Source organism: Heliangelus exortis, chromosome 9, assembly GCF_036169615.1.
Source record: "Heliangelus exortis chromosome 9, bHelExo1.hap1, whole genome shotgun sequence".
Taxonomy (NCBI): domain Eukaryota; kingdom Metazoa; phylum Chordata; class Aves; order Apodiformes; family Trochilidae; genus Heliangelus; species Heliangelus exortis.
This window is the reverse complement of record NC_092430.1, coordinates 1,653,093-1,671,782: the sequence shown is the minus strand read 5'-3', so window position 1 is coordinate 1,671,782 and position 18,690 is coordinate 1,653,093. Positions and strand designations below refer to the sequence as shown.

Sequence of the window (18,690 nt, the reverse complement as noted above, 5' to 3'; positions counted from 1 at the left end):
ATTAGACTTTAGAGAGAAGAAAGTAGGAGAAACAGGTTTATCCCCACTCAAGACCAGCTCCCTTTTTCTTATGCACTCAGACACTGTCACACAGTGTGGTTCACCCTGAGCTACTGATAGTCACAGAATCCTAGAACTGGCTGGGTTGGAAGGGACCTCAGAGCTCACCAAGTCCAACCCTTGATCCACTCCCCCCGTGGTTCCCAGCCCATGGCACTGAGTGCCACATCCAGGCTCTTTGGAAATATCTCCAGGGATGGAGAATCCACCCCTTCCCTGGGCAGCCCATTCCAATGCCTGAGCACCCTCTCCAGAAAGAAATTCTTTCTCATGTCCAACCTAAACCTCCCCTGGCACAACTTGAGACCTCTTGTGCCCTCTTGTCTTGCTGAGAGTTGCCTGGGAAAAGAGCCCAACCCCCCCTGGCTCCAACCTCCTTTCAGGGAGTTGGAGAGAGTGATGAGGTCTCCCCTGAGCCTCCTCTTCTCCAGCCTCAACACCCCCAGCTCCCTCAGCCCTTCCTCACAGGACTTGTGCTGGATCCCTTCCCAGCCTCCTTGCTCTTCTCTGGACCTGCTCCAGCACCTCAATCTCCTTCCTGAGCTGAGGGGCCCAGAACTGGACACAGGACTCAAGCTGTGGCCTCCCCAGGGCTGAGCACAGGGGCAGAATCCCTTCCCTGGACCTGCTGGCCACGCTGTTCCTGAGCCAGCCCAGGATGCCATTGGCCTTCTTGGCCACCTGGGCACACTGCTGGCTCCTCTTCAGCTTCCTGGCAATCCAGACTCCCAGCTCCCTTTCTGCCACTCTGTGCCCAGCCTGGAGCTCCCCATGGGGTTGTTGTGGCCAAAGTGCAGGACCTGGCACTTGGCCTTCTTGAACCTCATCCCGTTGGAGTCCTGTTGTGCTGCCCCCTGACTGGGAGGGGGATGCTCTGATGGGGAAAGTCAGAGGGGCCATCAGCAGCAGCAGGGTTTTGCCAAGCCTGGATGGCTGAATTTTCTCCAAAAATGCTGCTTTGTCCTTCCCACCCTCTCTACTCACTCCTCTTCATCCTCCCCAGGAGCTGGGGAGGGAGCAGGGGAGCAGACAAGGAGGGGACCAAGGTGGCTGGTCCTGGGGATGAAACTGGTGGCCCGGGGTATTTCTGGTGCTGGAAAGAAGTAGAGGTGGCAGCAGTGATGCCCCCAGGCCTGGCTCCCACTGCACACACCAGAGCATGGCCAAGGAGGGCTTGGTCTGTGCCCTGGCATTGCTGGGGCAGGGGGTGTGCAGGAAGGTGCCTGGTGCCATCCCTGGGGCTGCAGGCAGGATGCTGGGGCTCATCCATCAGGGAGGGGAGGAGTGGGACCGTCCAGCCCAGCAGCTCCATCCTCTCTGCGTGGAGCAAAAGCCTCAGGTGTGCAGCCAAAGGAGAGGTGCAAGGTACAGCAGGATCGGAGGAGGAGCAAGTTCTGGAAGCCACTTAAAAGCCAGGGTGGTATCAAGATAAGATCTGAACCCTTTTGTCCTGCACTAATGGGCTGAAAGAGACAAAAAAAAAAGAGACAGAATAAGAGCCTTTTCCTATCCCTGACCTCTGGGCTGCTCCTGGAGCCCCCAGCTCCCTGCAGGGATTTGCTGGGCTGGTGGGCTTGGGGCTTGGCAAGCTGCTCGGTGAAGGCTTGGAAAAGCTGTGTTGTGTCTGCTGATCCTCAGTGCCCACAGCTGGTCCCACAACTCGTGGTGCCAGAGGCTGAGGTCCTGCTGCCCCAGCCCATCTGTGGTGCCGGCGGTGCTGCCGGTGGCCCCAAATTCCCCATCCTCAGCACCAGGACTCAGCCTGCTACAATCCTCCTCCAGATGGGATTACTGAGCATCGTCTGGAGCTCAGCTCACCCGCAAGATTTTCTTGCACCCTCTCTTCTTTGACTTGTTTGTTGTTTTGTTTTGTTTTTTTGTTAGGCAGAGGACAAAGCCCTGGAAAGAAGGGATGGGGCTGGGAGGCTGGCACGGGCTATGATATGGCTTTATGGCCAGGTTGAGGTGGGGTTCACCCTACTGGAGAGCCCAGTGTGGGTGCAGGGACTCAGCAATGCTGGTGCAGCCCCTGGCAGGGTGAGGGGGACTTGCCCCCCAGCTCCTTCCCCCCAGGATGTCTCCCTGCTGCCAGATGCTGCCCACACAGCAGAACCTCCCTGAGCATCCTTTGGAAGGCACCAAGGAGCTCCCCAGGGCATGTGAGGAGAGGCCTGCAGGGGCTGAGAGGTGATTTAACTTCTGGAAGGCTTCAGAGAGGGAAGGAACACTGCTTCACCCTGCAGAGGAGCCAGCCATCCCTCCCCACTCAGCCTAAAACTTTGGGCATGATCAAAGCAGAAGAGCAGCTCCAGCAGCCAGGAATGGACAAAAGAGCATCATGGCAAATAAGGACTCTGAATCTCTCCCCTGCCACCCCTAGGGATGGAGGTTGGCTGGGCTGGGGAGCCCCCCTGCAAGAGGAGAGAGAGCCACTGGTGTCCCCACTGCCCTGCGTGGGGCTGGGGGACACCACAGCTTTGCTGCTGCTTTGACCAGCTGAAAAAAAAAAAAAAAAAAAAAAAAAAAAAAAAAAAAAAAAAGACCATCTCCAGGGTGCCTGAGCTTTTCTCCAGGGGAAACACAGCCCCTTCCACTGAGTCCAGGACTTGCAGAGCAGCCCCCTGCCCTCCTGCAGCCTTTTGCAGACCCTGCTGGGTGTTTTTCCCAGTCCAGAAATGGGTCCAGGAGAAGCTTTCCTCTCCAGCCACACATCCCAAGAGGTTTCCATCAGCTTTTAGCCCTGCTTGGTGTTGGGGGACTCAGGTTCCCAGAGGGGAGGGAAGGAGAGAGTGGCAACTGGATCCACCTGCTGAGAAACCTTGGGGATGAGGCAATATTAAACTGCCCCATTTGAAGAGAATTCCCTTCTGGACATTGGTAGCATCCAGACCTGAGAGCTGCCCCATCCCAGGGTTGGGAAGAGGCCATCCCTGGACACCCACCTGGTCCCAGCTCCTAAAAAGGACACGTGGCCCCACGTGCTGGGAGCACTGGGCTGGATCCCATCAGCATCCCAGAGCAGATGTGTCCTCAAAAAGCAGCTCCAGAGGCTCCCTCCCAGCTCAGGCAGCATCCCCTGACACAGGCAAAGCAGGCAGGGAGGAACAGAAAGCAAGATCCTTTATTGTACACAGTACAGAATGTAACGCAGCTTTGCAGGAGATACACAGCCCTGCTTGAGTAAAGAGTTCAAATCAGTCTTCAGATTAACCCCTTCTGCACTGTAGACCTGCTAAAAACCCTGTCCCTAAGGTGGGGTTCCTCCAACCAAACCCTCTCCCTGCAGGGAGAGCAACCCAGTCTACCCAGAGTTAATCTTCATACTTCCTAAAAAAAAAAAAAAAAACCAAAAAAAAACCCAAAAGAATGAATCTGTCAAAAAAAAAAAATTTCCAACCAAAGCTAACAACTAAGGAAGAGAAAAAAAAAAACACCAAAACAAAACTTCCTATACAGCATTTACAACAAAAACATGTAGCCAGTGGAGGGAGGGGCAGGTATGGATATACGAGTGGCAGAGGAGTGTCAGGAGGAGCAGCAGGGAGGGGGGGAGCTGGAGGGAAGGGGGGGGGGGGGTTAGGGACCACCCCCTATGACTGGCCCCCTGCAGCCTTCCAGCCCAGCTCCCAGGCCATGCTGAGCAGGGGGAGAATGCAGCTGAGCTGGCACCATGGTTTGGCCCTGGCTGCCCCAGGAAAAGAGGACTGGAGGGGTGAAATGGAGTGGACCAGATTACTTCGGCAGGCATCCCAGTGAGCTGTGGGCACCCAGGGCTCCCCCTGCAAGCATGTCACCAAAAAACCCAAAGGGGGTCCCCCCAGGGGCCCCAGCAACAGCAGCCGGGCTGCAAAATATAGCTTTGCCTTAAAATACAAAAAAATCTACAAAAAACACTTTAGAAACCTTTCCCCCCCTCCCCCCCCTGCCCCTAAAACATCCAGGGGAAAAAAAAAAAAAAAAAAAAAAAAAGGACTAGGGGTGGGGGGAGGGAGAGATAGTGTCAGGGTCTCCTCCCCTGAAATGCAACCCATGGCCCACAGCTGGAGCTGGGGAGAAGTGAGGGGCAGGGAGAGAAGCGGGGAGAGGCTGGGAAACCATTAGAGCAGGTTCTGTCCCGGGGATGGGGGGCGGTTTGGGAAGAAGGCAGAAGGCTCCTGGGGGTTGGGGTGAGATGCAGCAGGCATCAGCCCCGGGGTGCTGGCCCAGGCAGCCCCCCCACATCCCTCCTCTGTGCAAATCAAAGCCCTTTCCACCACACAAGGCAGCTACGCGGGTCGGATCGGATCGGATCATCGTGCCGGATGCAAAGCAGATTGTCTGACAACTTGCCAGGTGGCCAACGCCAGCTCAGCCCAGCCCCGGGGCACTGCTGGAGCCGACCTCCCCCTCAGGGGATGGGGCCAGGCTCAGAGAGAGTGTCTTTGCCCCAGAACATCCCGGTGATGCTCGGCGGGAGGTGCCAGCCACGGGCAGTCCCATGCACAAGCCCTTGGACAGCAAGGGTGGGAATTGGGTGGTGTCACACCCTGGGCGTTTGAGATTCCTCCAATCTGAGGACGTGCCCACCGTTGGTTTTGTTTGGTTGTTTTCCACCTTACAAACAGCAAGAAAAGAAAAAAAAAAAAAAGAAAAAAAAAAAAAGTAGTATTCTTTACAAAACCATATTTGCCCAGAGTGGAGGTGGCAGCGCTCGTGGCTGTGCCCGCCGGCAGTCAGTACGCGAAGCCCTCGGCGTAGGGAAGGCTGCTGCAGGGATCCATCTCCAGGAGGTAACCCGGGCTGTCCTCAAAGTGTGTCAGGGGCACCGTCTCCTCCTCAGGCACTGGGCAGTCGGGCTCTGTCTTTAGGAAGGGACGCTGGTTGTCGGGGTAGGCCATGGAGAAGAGGGCGTCGGGGTCGCAGACGAACTTGTAGACGTACCGCTCCCCAGCCACCTGCAGGCAGGAGGGACGTGAGAGGTGCCCTGCACCGCCACCCCCCCGGGGGAAGGAGAAGCCAGCAGTGCCCCGAGGTGCCTGGGGGGACAGTCCCACCCCTCACCCCCTCCCACTCGCCTTCTGCATGATGCCCTTCTCGTAGTAGTAGCGCAGGGAGCGGCTGAGTTTGTCGTAGTTCATGGCGGGACGGTTCTTCTGGATGCCCCAGCGCCGGGCTACCTGCAGGGGAGACAGGACTCAGCAAGACCAAAATGTGGGGCAGGGGCTCCTGTGGTGAGACCCTGGCCCTGGTTGGCCAGAGAAGCTGTGGCTGCCCCATCCCTGGCAGCGTTGAAGGTGGGATGGGGCTTGGAGCAACCCTGGGCTGGTGGGAGGCGTTGGGATGAGCTTTAAGGTCCCTTCCCACCCGCCCCATTCCATGATTCTATGATTTCTGGGGGCTGGAGCTTGCTGCAATAAATGCTCCATCTCCAAGCTCCAGCCGACTGCCAACCCAGGGGCTGAATCAAAAGATGTTTGATTAAGGGAGCTTGCCAAAAAAACCGCTTCAAAAAACCACAATTTCCATCCGCGGCGTAAGAGATATTATGGGTAATTACCCACAATGCGCAGCTCGGGCTGCAGCTGCTTTCAATTACTCCCCAAACTGCTTCTTCCTCTGTGTCACCCCTTCTGCAGAGCCACACGGAGCCACCCCCGGGGAGCTGGATTGATGGATCAGAGCAGCTCGGGAGGAGGGATGGAGGGAGGGATGGAGCCAGGGATGAGCGGTGGGGCTGGCAGCTCGGGGAGCAGAGCGTGTGCCGTGGCAGGAGGCAGAGGAAGAGGCAAATTTCCACAACTGCTCAGCAGGCAGGCAGCCTGCTTTTCCTTCTTGCCCTCTAAAGCTGCTGGGAGCCCAGACACGTGTTTTGCTTCAAGTGTGACTGTGCACTCCTGGGCTGCACGAGATGGTTCCAGCCTCTCCCCCCACACCCACCCTGGGAACGCAGCCTTGGCTCCAGCACCCCGGGCACCCCCACCTTCCCCCCTCACCCCCTACCTCCTCGGGCTCGATGAGTTTGAATTCCATGCCCCGTCCAGTCCAGGCAATGAAGTGGGCATTGGCAGGGTCATCCAGGAGGGTGACCAGGAACTGCCAGAGCTGCAGAGAGCCACGGCGCTGGTAGGGAGGGCCCTCCCGGTATAGGGTGGGCTCCTGCTTCACTTTACCTGCACACACCAAAAACACAGCTGCTTCAGCACCAGCCCACGGGGGACAAACACAATGACGCCAGGACCACCCCCCCTGTGCCAGGAACCCCCCCTCCACCCACCCAGGGCAGAGTCAGAGCTGGAGAAGGGAGAGAGGTGCTGGGGATGGAGTGGGAGGCAGGTGAGATGTGGGGGCTCAGGGCACAGTGGTGATGCTGAGCAGGCCAGGAGGGACAATGTTGGGCAGCTCTCAAGAGCACTGCACCAGCAGAGCTTGGCTGTGGAGCCCCAACCCCCTGGGAAGCCTGGTCCTGAATCTCCCTCCATGCTCCCTGGGTCAGGGATTCTCACCCTCCAGCCGCTCCGGTACCACGCACGTGTCATCAAAATACAATCGTGTGTCTTTTTCATATGAAAATCCTAAGGGGAAAAAGACCCCAAGGTGAGCACAGAACCCATCCACCACCCTGCCCAGACCCCAAAAACCCCTTGGCTTGGCTCACTCCAGCACCAACACCCCATTCCCAGCACAGGCAGCAGCCCCATCCCCGTGACTTGGGTGGCACAGCACCAGTCTGACAGCTGAGCACCCCCTCTTTTCCCTCTTTCCCCCCTCACCCCAAGGAACTGGGGGAACCAAACCCCTCTGAGCAGACCTGTGGGATCCTGCATTAGCCCAGCCCTGGCTTTGCCCACGGGGCGGGTGCTGCTGGCAGGTGGGGTCCCACGGGTGTTTTCAAGGCACCCAGCACCCTGCCAGCTTTAAGGGGTGTCTGCCCACCCCAGGGGAGGGGCAGAACAGGACACAGCAGGGATACCTGGGAGGGGAAGGGGGGAAATGGCTGACTCACCATCGTGGTTGCTGGGGAAGACGTTCCCCCGCAGGTATGAGGACTGACAATTAGGCACTTCTGTGAGGGAGACAACAGCCTGAAGGATGTACACAGCTCCCACCATCTTCCCTCCCCCTCTTCAAAACATCCTGTGGCCAAGCCCGGGCATCTCCCCACCAGCCAGCACCCCCAGGGTGCTGCACCCACCCTTAACCCCCCACACCCAGCTTTGGGGTCAAGCAGCAATGTTTGTAAAGAGGGAGAGGGGGTGTCACTGGAATGAGATGGGTTGCCACAGAAGTCAGGCCCCTCGGGAAGGGAGGCATCACAATGTCCCCTCTGCCATCTGCCTGGCCATGCCACCCTCCATCCCGAGGTCAGGGTATTTTTAGGTCCTAAGGCGATTAGAGGATTTTTTTTTTTTTTTCCAGGATGGGGTCGAGCAGCCAGAAATCACAGCTGGCCCCAGGCCAGGGCAGCAGGGGGGGGACCTGCTGACTGCCATAGGGCACCCCTGGCTATGGCACAGCATTGGCAGAATGCCCCTCTACCCACCCGCCCACTCCCCCTGGGGCTTTGGAAAAGAGGGAAGAAAAAACAAATGAGAAAAGGAAAGAAATCATCTACCACTCCAGGAGAAGCAGCAGCAGGTGCCAGGCAGCCCCAGGGTGCCAGAGGTGACTCTGCTGGTGTCACCCATCCCCAACCCCTGCATCACCCACCTCTCCCCCGACCCTCACCCACCTGAGTCGATGCAGTAGTCCCGGGGCTCCTGCTTGATGCCCATGGGGGGCTGGAAGCCATGGCTGGGGGGGCCAGGCAGGCCAGGGCCCCCGTGCTCATAGAGGGGGTCATGGTATTCCTGCTTGAATCCCTGAGGGGGGCGGGGGGCAGCGGGGCCCAGGGGCTCCGAGAGCTGCCGGTGGTAGACGGGGCGACTGTCCCCAGGCACCCCGGGCTGAGGGGGGAAGGGGTGGCAGGGCTCTGACAGCTGCCTCTGAAACCTGGGGAGAGGGACACAGCGTTACCCCCGGGGGGCAAAGGGGAAGGGAAGGGGGGGTCAACCCTGCCAGCGTCCCACGGGCTCCCCACGCCAGCCCGGGAGCCCTCAGCCCGTGGTGTCCTGGTGTCCGTCACACGGGAGGCTGGGACGGCTCCTCAGGAGCACAGCCACCACCAGAACTCCTGTGGGGACCTGGCAGGGTGCTGGGGACCCCTGTCCCCCTCCCAGCAGTGGGATGGCCCCATCGGTGGAGTCACCACGCCTGGGGTGACAGCAGCCCCGAGGTGTGAGAGCAGGCAAGACAGAAGAGGGGGTAAAAAGACAAAAGAGAGGGAGGCAAAAGCCCACCCCACAAGAGTAAAAATCTCTGCAAAGGGGTAAAACCGGGTAAAATCCACCCCCAGGGCAGGAGGGCAGAGCCGTGGGCCCGAGGGATGCTGCACTCAGGCTGGTGCTTACGCAAAGCCAAATCCACTCAGCAGCCCCAGCCCCTCACTAATCTGCCTGTGCAGCTGGGATTAAACCCTGCCCCGCATGGCAGGCACCACTATTTTTGGCCATGGGGGCTGCCACTGCAGGCTGGAGCCCCCAGCACACCCTCTCTGCCACGGGGGTGGCTGTCAGGGACCCTCATCTCCAGGGGGTGGCTGTCAGGGACCCTCATCTCCAGGGGGTGGCTGTCAGGGACCCTCATCTCCAGGGGGGTGGCTGTCAGGGACCATCATCTCCAGGGGGTGGCTGTCAGGGACCATCATCTCCAGGGGGTGGCTGTCAGGGGACCCTCATCTCCAGGGGGGGCTGTCAGGGACCATCATCTCCAGGGGGTGGCTGTCAGGGACCATCATCTCCAGGGGGGGCTGTCAGGGACCATCATCTCCAGGGGGGGGGCTGTAAGGGGACCCTCATCTCCAGGGGGGGCTGTCAGGGACCATCATCTCCAGGGGGGTGGCTGTCAGGGGACCCTCATCTCCAGGGGGGGCTGTCAGGGACCATCATCTCCAGGGGGTGGCTGTCAGGGACCATCATCTCCAGGGGGGGCTGTCAGGGACCATCATCTCCAGGGGGGGGGCTGTAAGGGGACCCTCATCTCCAGGGGGTGGATGTAAGGGACCATCATCTCCAGGGGGTGGCTGTAAGGGACCATCATCTCCAGGGGTGGCTGTCAGGGACCATCATCTCCAGGGGGTGGATGTCAGGGACCATCATCTCCAGGGGGGTGGCTGTCAGGGGACCCTCATCTCCAGGGGGTGGCTGTCAGGGACCCTCATCTCCAGGGGGTGGCTGTCAGGGACCCTCATCTCCAGGGGGTGGATGTAAGGGGACCATCATCTCCAGGGGGGGCTGTCAGGGACCATCATCTCCAGGGGTGGCTGTAAGGGGACCATCATCTCCAGGGGGTGGCTGTAAGGGACCATCATCTCCAGGGGGGGCTGTCAGGGACCCTCATCTCCAGGGGGTGGATGTAAGGGGACCATCATCTCCAGGGGGTGGCTGTAAGGGACCATCATCTCCAGGGGGGTGGCTGTCAGGGACCATCATCTCCACGGGGGGCTGTCAGGGACCCTCATCTCCATGGGGTGGATGTAAGGGACCATCATCTCCACGGGGGCTGTCAGGGACCATCATCTCCAGGGGGTGGCTGTAAGGGACCATCATCTCCACAGTGGCTGTCAGGGACCATCATCTCCAGGGGGGTGGCTGTCAGGGACCATCATCTCCAGGGGGGGCTGCCACATCCCCTCACTCTCCTGGCACCTTGAAAGGCAATCTGCACCCCCAGCTCCTCTGGCCCTGCCCAGGAACCATTTGGCTCAGTAACCCGAGCCCTCCCAGCTGCTGGGTTGGGATTACTCCATTTCCGAGCTGCGTCCCTCTGCCCTTCCTGAGTGAAACCCAAGCCATGTGCTGGCACTGCACTTCCTCTGGGGCCCTGGCCAGACACCCCCCTGCATAGCTTGAAGGTCGCTCCCGAGCTGATCCCTGCGTTGCCAGGGAGGGATGGATGGGATGCTCACCTCCTGGGAGTGCATCTCGAGGCCTTCCCTGGATGGCTTTTACTGGGATGTCACATCCCCAAGCCCGAGCGGGACACCCCAATGCCAGGAAGCCACAAGCAAGGACAGCTGTGACCTGGGCCCTGCCACCTACCACTAGCACGAGCAAAGCTGGGGTGAGGGAATGGACTGGCAAAGCCCCTGGGGATAAAGCCACAGCTTGGAGAGGAAGAGCAGAGCAGGGCTTTTCCCTCCACAGCCCCAGAAGTCACGGAGATGCTTGGCCATGCACCTGGGTGAAGGTCTGAGTCTCAGCCCAGGGATGCTGAGGGACAGGACAGGGATGTGCCCAGCTCCCCAGCCTGGCAGGGCTCAGCTCAGAGGGCTGCAGGGGGTGGGAGAGGAGAGCAGGAGCCCCGACTCATCCCTGGCACCCATCACTGCGGGGACAGAGGCCTCTGCCACCCTCACCCGTCCCGAGGGGCAGGGATCTGTCAGCTTGGTCCCTGTCAGCAGGGAGCTGCCTCGTGGGGAGAAAGCAGCCAGGAGATCTCCCAGGTTTTGCCACACCGGTTCCCACTGCATCGTCCACAAGGCCAGGACAGGGACCAGCGGGCAGGCAGCCCCCTCCCCACACACAGCTTGAGGCCACCAGTCCCTGGGGGATGCCAGCGGTTCCTCGGGCCTCACCTGTGCTCTGGAGGGAACTGGTTTTCAGACATCATCTTTGGCATGTGCAGGGGTGGGTGAGGAGGCCGCGGCACGGCGAAGGTTTGCTGCCTCTGCTCCTGCAGCGGGTGCGGGGCCAGGGCCGCCCCGGGGGCAGCTGCGGGCATGGCCGGGACCGGGGCCGGAGCCGGGGCCAGGGCCGAGCCCTGGTGGGCGGGGGACACCGGCGTGGTGGGCGGCGTTAATGGCTTGAACCCGGCGGGGGGCTTCCTGTCATAGGCACTGCGGGGGCACGGAGAGGGGCTGAGAGCCCCGGCGGGGAGGACAAGGACACCTCCGGGGGGCAGAGGAGGAGTGTGTGTCCCCCAGGGGGGTCCGAGCCCAGGAAGGGGGGGGGGGGTTGAGCTCAGGGGGGGGTCTGAGCCCAGGGGAGGGGGGTCTGAGCCCGGGGGAGGGGGGTCTGAGCCCGGGGGAGGGGGGTCTGAGCCCGGGGGAGGGGGGTCTGAGCCCGGGGGAGGGGGGGTCTGAGCCCGGGGGAGGGGGGGTCTGAGCCCGGGGAGGGGGGGTCTGAGCCCGGGGGAGGGGGGGTCTGAGCCCGGGGGAGGGGGGGGTCTGAGCCCGGGGGAGGGGGGGGTCTGAGCCCGGGGGAGGGGGGGTCTGAGCCCGGGGGAGGGGGGGTGTGAACCCGGGGGAGGGGGGGTGAACCCGGGGGAGGGGGGGCCGGAGCCCAGGGAGGGGAGTCTGAGCCCGGGGGGGGGGGGAACTGAGCCCAGGGGAGAGGGTTTGAGCTCAGGGGGGGGAATTGAGCTCGGGGGGGGGGGGGGTGTCTGAGCACATTGGGGGGGGGGTCTGAGCACGGGGGGGGGGGGGGGGCGTCTGAGCACATGGGGGGGGGGGGGGGTCTGAGGCTCTGAGCCCAGGGGGGCGGCTCTTGAGGCTCTGAGCCCAGGGGGGGGCAGGGGTCTGAGGCTCTGAGCCCAGGGGAGGGGGGCTCTGAGCCCGGGATCTGCCTCCCACCACCTTACCAGCAGTTGTAGAGGCACTTGTCCCCGTAGCTGGCACAGAGAGCCTGCTCGTGGCTGCAGGACGACAGCTCCGAGGAAGGGCTGTGCAGCTCCCGCTTGATCTTTGCGGGAGGTGGGGCATGCAGGACCACTGCGATGAGACAGAGCAGGAGGATGAGGGCTCACCCGCAGGGTTCCACACGGGATGTCACCCGTGGGGCATCCCCAGGGGTGCTCTCTGCTCAGGAACCAGGTGCTGAACAACAGAAACCCGCGGGACCCCGGGGCAAGCGAGGCGGAGCAGGGTGATGCCCCAGCAGCCCCTGATGTGCTGGGGGGGGCTCAGGCAGAGTGGCAGGGGGGGGCTTTGGGAGGGCTGGGACAGCCCCTCCAGCCCAGGGAGGATGGAGGGGGAATGGTTTCACCACCGGGATCCAAGCTGGGAACAGCACTCTGGCACGAGAGGCCAGAGCAAGGGCTGGGGGAGAGGAACAGGCAGCTTGAAAACAACCCCGGATGAGACACAGCACCTAGGCTGGGCCAAAAGCCCCACAGCAAGGGGAGACAAGCCTGGGCAGAGGCTGCCTTCCTGAGCTGCAGGGTGAGAAACAGGGGGGCTCGTCAGCCTGGAGCTCCCAGAGTTTGTAAGCAGGACACAGCAACCTCCTTACCCCTCACAGGGGCAAACCCAGCTCCCAGTTCGCTGACCACAGAGTCAGGAAGTGGCTAAATGGGATCCAGCTTCCCCCCAGCCAAGGTGCTCCAAGGTTACCCAGTCCTGGGGTCCCCCCCAGTTGTAGGAGTTCAAGTGGAAAATGTCCCACTAAACCCAAACCCTTCCCAGCACCCCAAGCCCACTCGCTATAAATAATTTTTAAACCAAGTGATATGTGCTTAACCTAATTAATTTCTAAAAGCAGGCGCTCTAGGAAAGGGAAAGCACCTCAGAGATCTTTACCTAAACAGTGCCTGCAGAGGAGAGCCAAGACCAATCGGAAGTGGTATTAACTTCGTGCAAAGTCTAAACACAGCCCAGCTACAGCAGAGAGGAGCAAATAGCTCCAAGACAACTGTTCACAGCTTGCCAGGTAATTAGCTGCTCCCTTAATTTATCAAAACCTTTCAAGAGCTGCCGACTCCCCCTTTTACTTCCCCCACAAGGGCCCAGCGCAGCTGATACCAAGAGCATAAACCCCCCCCCCCCCCTCCCCCAAAGACCACCCCTGTCAGAGGAGGATCTGAAACACGAAGCCCAGCACTAGGCAAGCACAGCCCCCCAGCAACACCTTCCCCCTGCTCCCGAGCCGGATTTATCCCTCTCCTCCTCCTCACCCCCACTGAAGTTTTGCCTCTCTCAGCATTTCCAGCCCTAACGGGGGCCAGCACGGCGGCAGCAAAGCCCTGAGAGCCAGGGGAAAGCAGAGGGGAACAGGCTTGGAAGGGCTCCAGCTGCCTGCTGAGGGCATGTTCCTCCCCAAACAGGCTCCCTCTTCTTGGGGGCGGTTGTTTTTCCACCAGCGGTACAATGGGATCTGGTTATTCATTGAAAAAAAAAAAAAAAAAAAAAAAAGTCTCCGAGAGGGGCACCACCCTCCATTCACAAACAATTTGGAGCGCTCCATTCATGCAACTGGAGAAGGGGGAGGAAAAAAAAAAAGGAAAAGGAAAAAAAAAAAAAAAATATCCCCAGAGCTTAGTACTGCCATTCAAGAAAAGGGAAACGAGGCTGAAGATCCTAAGAGAGCCCAGCTGGCTGAGCCCAGACTTGGTGAAACGTTTGGATTCCTCACACAAACAGCGTGGGGCCGGCTGGCACTGCCCTGGCTGCCAAGTTCAGTGCCAGGCCAGGAGAGCCTGGGTGGGTGGGTGGGTGTCTCTCAGGGGGATGGAGCTGGTTTTGGGTCCCAGGCCCAGGGGATGCCCTGCCCCAGCACCTCAGAGGCACACGGGAGCTTTTAACCTTTCCGGTCTTGTGTTTAGCACCGCAATTAAAAAGCTAAAAAAAAAAAAAGAAAATATAAAAATAGGCAGAAGGAAGAACTTAACTATAGATGGGGCCAGAGAACACGCCTCAGCACACCCATGCTGGGGCTGAGCCACGGGAGCAGCAAGAGCTCCCCAGGGTGGCCGATGAAGCCCCTGGGGATGGACAGACACGGGGACACGAGCAGAGGGAAAGATGGGGGGCCCAGGGGAATCCCCCCCCAAGTACTGCACCACCCGCTAACTGCAGATGTCCCAAATGTCAACCTTCAGCCAAGAGGTGTCCCATGGGAAAGGTGACACTCCAAAGCTGTTTGGGACCTTGATAAATCCCCCACTGGGGGTCTGGGCAGGTTCTCCCCAACCACCAGCATGATGGAGCCTCAGAGAGGCCAAGCCTGGGGGATGCTGGCTTTGCTGGCAGCACCCACAGCCTGAGCCAAGGGAAAGGTGACAAAGCCACCGTTTGGCACCTTGGCACCTGCTCAAGCTGCCACCTGGGAGCCACGCTGCCTGCCTGCCCCTCCATGCCCCAGCATTACAGGATGGACCCAAGGTCACCCCAGGAGAAGAGCCAGAAATAGACACCAGGCTCCTGCTTCCCTTTGTTCAAACCATCCTTCCCTAGAAATTAAAGTTTCTGCTTTCATTTCGGTGTGTAAAAAAAAAAAAAAACTGCTCTGGGTCCTGCCAGTGGCTTCAGCCACGTGCCACCTGTGCAAGGGGTCACAAGTTCCCTGAGAGGAAACCCCTGAAAAAGGCAAAGCTTCTTGTGATGTTTGATCTGCCCCATCACTTCCCAGTTATTAAAAAAAAAAATATTGAGATATAACATTGTACATACACCCTTCTGCCCAGCACTGTGTCACCCGAAAACCCCAACAGCCCAGCCAGGGCTACAGCACAGTGAGCTCTGCAGGAGTCCCCCACAACCTCCTTGCCTTCCCAGGAAGATCTGCTGCTCCTCCAGTCAGCTTAAAACCACCAAATCCAGCCTCCTGCTGCTCGGGGTGTTGAGAACAACACAGGGCTCGTTTGGAGGAGTTTGGCCCTGGGAATGCCAGGGCCACAGAGCAGGAGCTGGTTTGGTCTGGAGCAAAGAGAGCAGCAGGGAAACGTGCTGGGAAACATGCTTAGGGACGAGGGAAGGATTTACCTCCCCCTGGGAGCTCACAGGCACTGAACCCCCCTGTGACCCCCAGGAGCACATCCCCTCCAGCAAAACCTGGGTGCAGGAGGGGGGGGCTGCACCACATTCATCCCTCTTTTGTGGGTTTTTTTTTCTTTTTTTCCCCCTTACACCACACACTCTAGCTCAAAACTGGAGCAAAAGGAGAAGATGGGGCCAAAAAGCAGTAAACCAGAGACTCTCCTCTTTCAACTCTCTCCAGCATTGGTCCAGAAGCTGAGAACAACACAGGGCTCATTTGGAGGAGTTTGGCCCTGGGAATGCCAGGGCCACAGAGCAGGAGCTGGTTTGCTCTGGAGCAAAGAGAGCAGCAGGGAAACGTGCTGGGAAACATGCTTAGGGACTAGGGAAGGATTTACCTCCCCCTGGGAGCTCACAGGCACTGAACCCCCCTGTGACCCCCAGGAGCACATCCCCTCCAGCAAAACCTGGGTGCAGGAGGGGGGGGCTGCACCACATTCATCCCTCTTTTGTGGGTTTTTTTTCTTTTTTTTCCCCTCACACCACACACTCTAGCTCAAAACTGGAGCAAAAGGAGAAGACGGGGCCAAAAAGCAGTAAACCAGAGACTCTCCTCTTTCAACTCTCTCCAGCATTGGTCCAGAAGCACCAGGGGTCCCTTTCCCCCTGCTCCCCAACCTCAGCCAGCACAGCCCTCTGCATGACAGGCAGGGAAAGCTTTGCTTTCTCCCCTCTGGCAAGTTAAGGAAGGTTAAATAGTGGGGAATCATGCCGGGAGATTTCCTTTCGGGTGACAAAGTCACTTGAACACCGGGGGCTGCAGAGGTCGAGCAGGTCAGTAGAACATTCTTCCTCTGCATCGCCCTGAAAACTTCCCCTCTCCTCTCCGAGCTCTTCAGGTTACAAAGAAACAAGAGACAGCCAAAAGGCACTGGAAACAGCTCCAGCTCAACAAGCCACCCTCCCACGCACGCTGCAGTTTGCACCGCTCCGAGCAAGAGCTGCGGGGCTGAGCTGTGGTGTCAACACCCAGTTTGGGGCTGACTCTGGGCTTGCCTTTTATCTCAGGGGAGATGAGGGGGGGAAGAAAAAAAAAAAAAAAAAAAAGGTGCGTTTGAAACTTGGGCTGTCTGAAACAGTTTAATGGCAAGCTTCCCACTCAGAAGTAATCAAAGAGCAATAATTAACATGCATTTACTGTAGAAGATACCCTGGCTGCATGCTGTGACAAAGCTGGAATGAAAAATCTGTTCGACTGCAGGCTAAATTTGATTTCCTTTAAGTTCTGGAGCTGTCTGGCTCAGCAGCAGAAAAAAAAACCACCCCAAAACCAGCCACCAACACCAAGCTACTACTTCTGTTTACCAGGTAACGATTCCAAACATCCTGATTCCACACCCCCCCCTTTCCTTCTTCCCCTTCCACCCCTGGCCAGGCAGAGGCATCACAGCCCATTAAGCACCCCCTGCCCTGCCTGCTAAAGCGTCCCGGCAAGCGAGCCCGGTTCCGGCCCAATTCTCTCCCTCCTCTTATGCAATGCAAGAAGAGGGGCTGCGTTTTCACTGCCCTCCTTTCAGTGATTAACGCTGCTTAAAGCGGCTCAAGTTTCACCGCTCGGCTCGGCTGCTGCCAACAGCGCTTGGGCTGGGACGGGAAAAAGCTCCAGAAACTGCAGAGATTGTGGCTAACCGAGGAGCCCGGCGAGGAGCACTCGGAACCACTTGAAAAGGAGCGTTTATAAGCAAATCAACATCGCTACCGAGGAGCGGCGAGACTCGGAGAAGCCCCGAGATCAGCTGGAGATACCTCCCTGCGTTTGGCTGCGATTTCCCCCCCTTCACACAAAGGACGGGGCATTGCAAGTTACATCTTGATGAACCCAAACCACACGTGCTTTCTGCAACGAGCCCACGATTTTTCAGGCTCAACTGCTTTCCCGAGGAAGCAGCTCCAAAGCCAGCACGAGGTTTATGCACGGGCACCCAAATATTTCCCCCTTCCCCGAGAACAAAAACCAGAACAATCACTTACAGTTGTCAGACTGGAAATCTGGGACAAATTGTTCATCGTCGGGAACCTGAGCTGAAAAAGCAGAAACAAAAAGTAACTTTATGGCGTTTTAGGTTCTTAAAAAGGTGCTCGGAGATAAATTTTTCACAGCTAAAGTCAGAGGGGAAGACTTGCCTTCAGCTAGCCAGGCCTCTTGGAGCTGGCTGAGATCCTGGAAGAGCTCTGGAACAGAGTGAAAGACTCATGCACTCCCCAGAAGAATAAATACAACTGCCATTATTCACAGGATTATTTCTAAACCAACGAACCCGAGGGGAAGGGTCTCCCGGGCTGCAGCCAGGAGGCCCCAGCCGGGCCGGGCCGGGCCGGGCCAGCCCTGCCTACCTTCCGAGTCATGGGCTAGATCCGTCTCCAAAAATTTCCTTTTCCTATCGGACCCCAGACGGCCTCGGGCCTCCTCTGCGCAGGACTTCTGCAAGGACCAGGGCGAGAGGGGCTGGGGAGGCTCCCCAGGGACACGAGAGGGGGTTCCCCCAGCACGGGGGCAGCTCCAGAGGGAGCTGGGAGAGGGGCAGAGGCCAAACTTACCCCGGGGCCCATGAAGGGAACCTGCTGGTCGTAGAAGCCGTCCATGGTGCGGGGGAGGCGGGCAGTGCCCCCGGCCCGCTCAGCATGGACGCCGGCCAAGGGAGGGGGGTCCCGGCGGGTCTGCGACAGGTGCACGGCTGGAGGAAAAAAGGAGGGGGTCAGGGACGTCCCCTGGATCTGGCTCGGGGAGGGGGGGGGTACAGGAACACCGCGCCTCTCCCGGGGAGCCGGCCCACTCCTGCCGTGCCGGGTCGCGGCTCCTGGCTCGTGATGTCACCCAATTTCTATAGAAACGGCCGTGACATCACGCGTCGTAAGAGCGGGAGGAGGCAGCCCGTGCCGGACCGGGCTGGACCGGCACCTCGGACGCTTCGCTTCGCTTCGCCTCCCTCGCCCCGGCCGCCGCGTTCTCTCTCTCACTCTCTCTCTCCCTTCCCCTCCCCCGCCCTGTCCGGTACCACGCACTGCAGAACCGCACCGCGGTCCAGCTGGGGCTGGTCCCACGCCGCCCCGCGCGCCCCATTCATAAACTCCTCCTTCCCCTCCCCCTTCCCCCTCCCTCCTCCCGCGCGCGCTCTCGCTCGCCTGCCTCGCGCGCGCCCCCCGCCATTCACACCGCGCGGCCAGCGCCATTCATAAACACCGCCCCCACCCCAGCCTGCGCCGCAAACCGCACCGCCGAGGCCCCGCGTTACCCGGCCGGGACGCCGCTGTTTCGGGCTCAGCCGCAGCGGGGCGAGCCGAGGGCGAGCGGCGGGGTCGGTGCCGGCGCCGCGGGCCGGTTCGGGTCGGGGTCCGCTCGGTTCGAGCTCCGCTCCTCGCCGGGTCCGGCGCTGCGCTCTGCGCCTCCCGCAGCCCCGCGCCAGCGGCCCCCGCCGCGCCCCGCCCCCGCCGCTTGTTTACCCTCGGCGCCGGCCAATGGGAAGCCGCCGCTCGGCCGCCCGCCGCCTCTGATTGGCTGCGCCGCCGCCGCGCGCCCGCCCGCGTGCCCCTCCGCCGAGCACCATTGAGGCCGGCGGGGTGGGCGTGGGCGGAGGCAGCCAATGGGAGAGAAGCGATTTGCGTGGCCCCGCCCGGAACGTTTTTCATTCATAAAAAAATAGAAGGGGAAAGAGGCTGCGGCTGGGGCGGGGGCAGTGCGGGATTTAAAGGGGCCGCGGCCCGTTCGAGAAGAGCGGCCTTGGGAGGTCGGGGGGCACAGCCCAGGGGGTCGGGTGCGGCGGGAGGCGCCCACCCCGCGCCTCAGAACCCCCCCAGCCCGCGGG

General features: G+C 60.0%; 1 protein-coding gene across 1 annotated transcript; it reads right to left on the bottom strand.

The window, feature by feature from the left end:
* Positions 1-3,162: 3,162 nt before the first annotated feature.
* Positions 3,163-18,293, bottom strand: ETV5 (ETS variant transcription factor 5). The gene is made up of 13 exons (XM_071751608.1): positions 18,121-18,293; positions 17,426-17,562; positions 17,222-17,309; positions 17,012-17,059; positions 16,859-16,909; positions 11,716-11,845; positions 10,712-10,972; positions 7,769-8,028; positions 7,043-7,102; positions 6,543-6,611; positions 6,040-6,209; positions 5,115-5,216; positions 3,163-4,994 (listed from the first exon to the last, which is right to left on the bottom strand). The coding sequence occupies exons 2-13, from the start codon at positions 17,468-17,470 to the stop codon at positions 4,773-4,775; spliced, it is 1,506 nt and encodes a 501-aa protein (XP_071607709.1). The 5' UTR covers positions 17,471-17,562; positions 18,121-18,293; the 3' UTR covers positions 3,163-4,772.
* Positions 18,294-18,690: the final 397 nt, after the last annotated feature.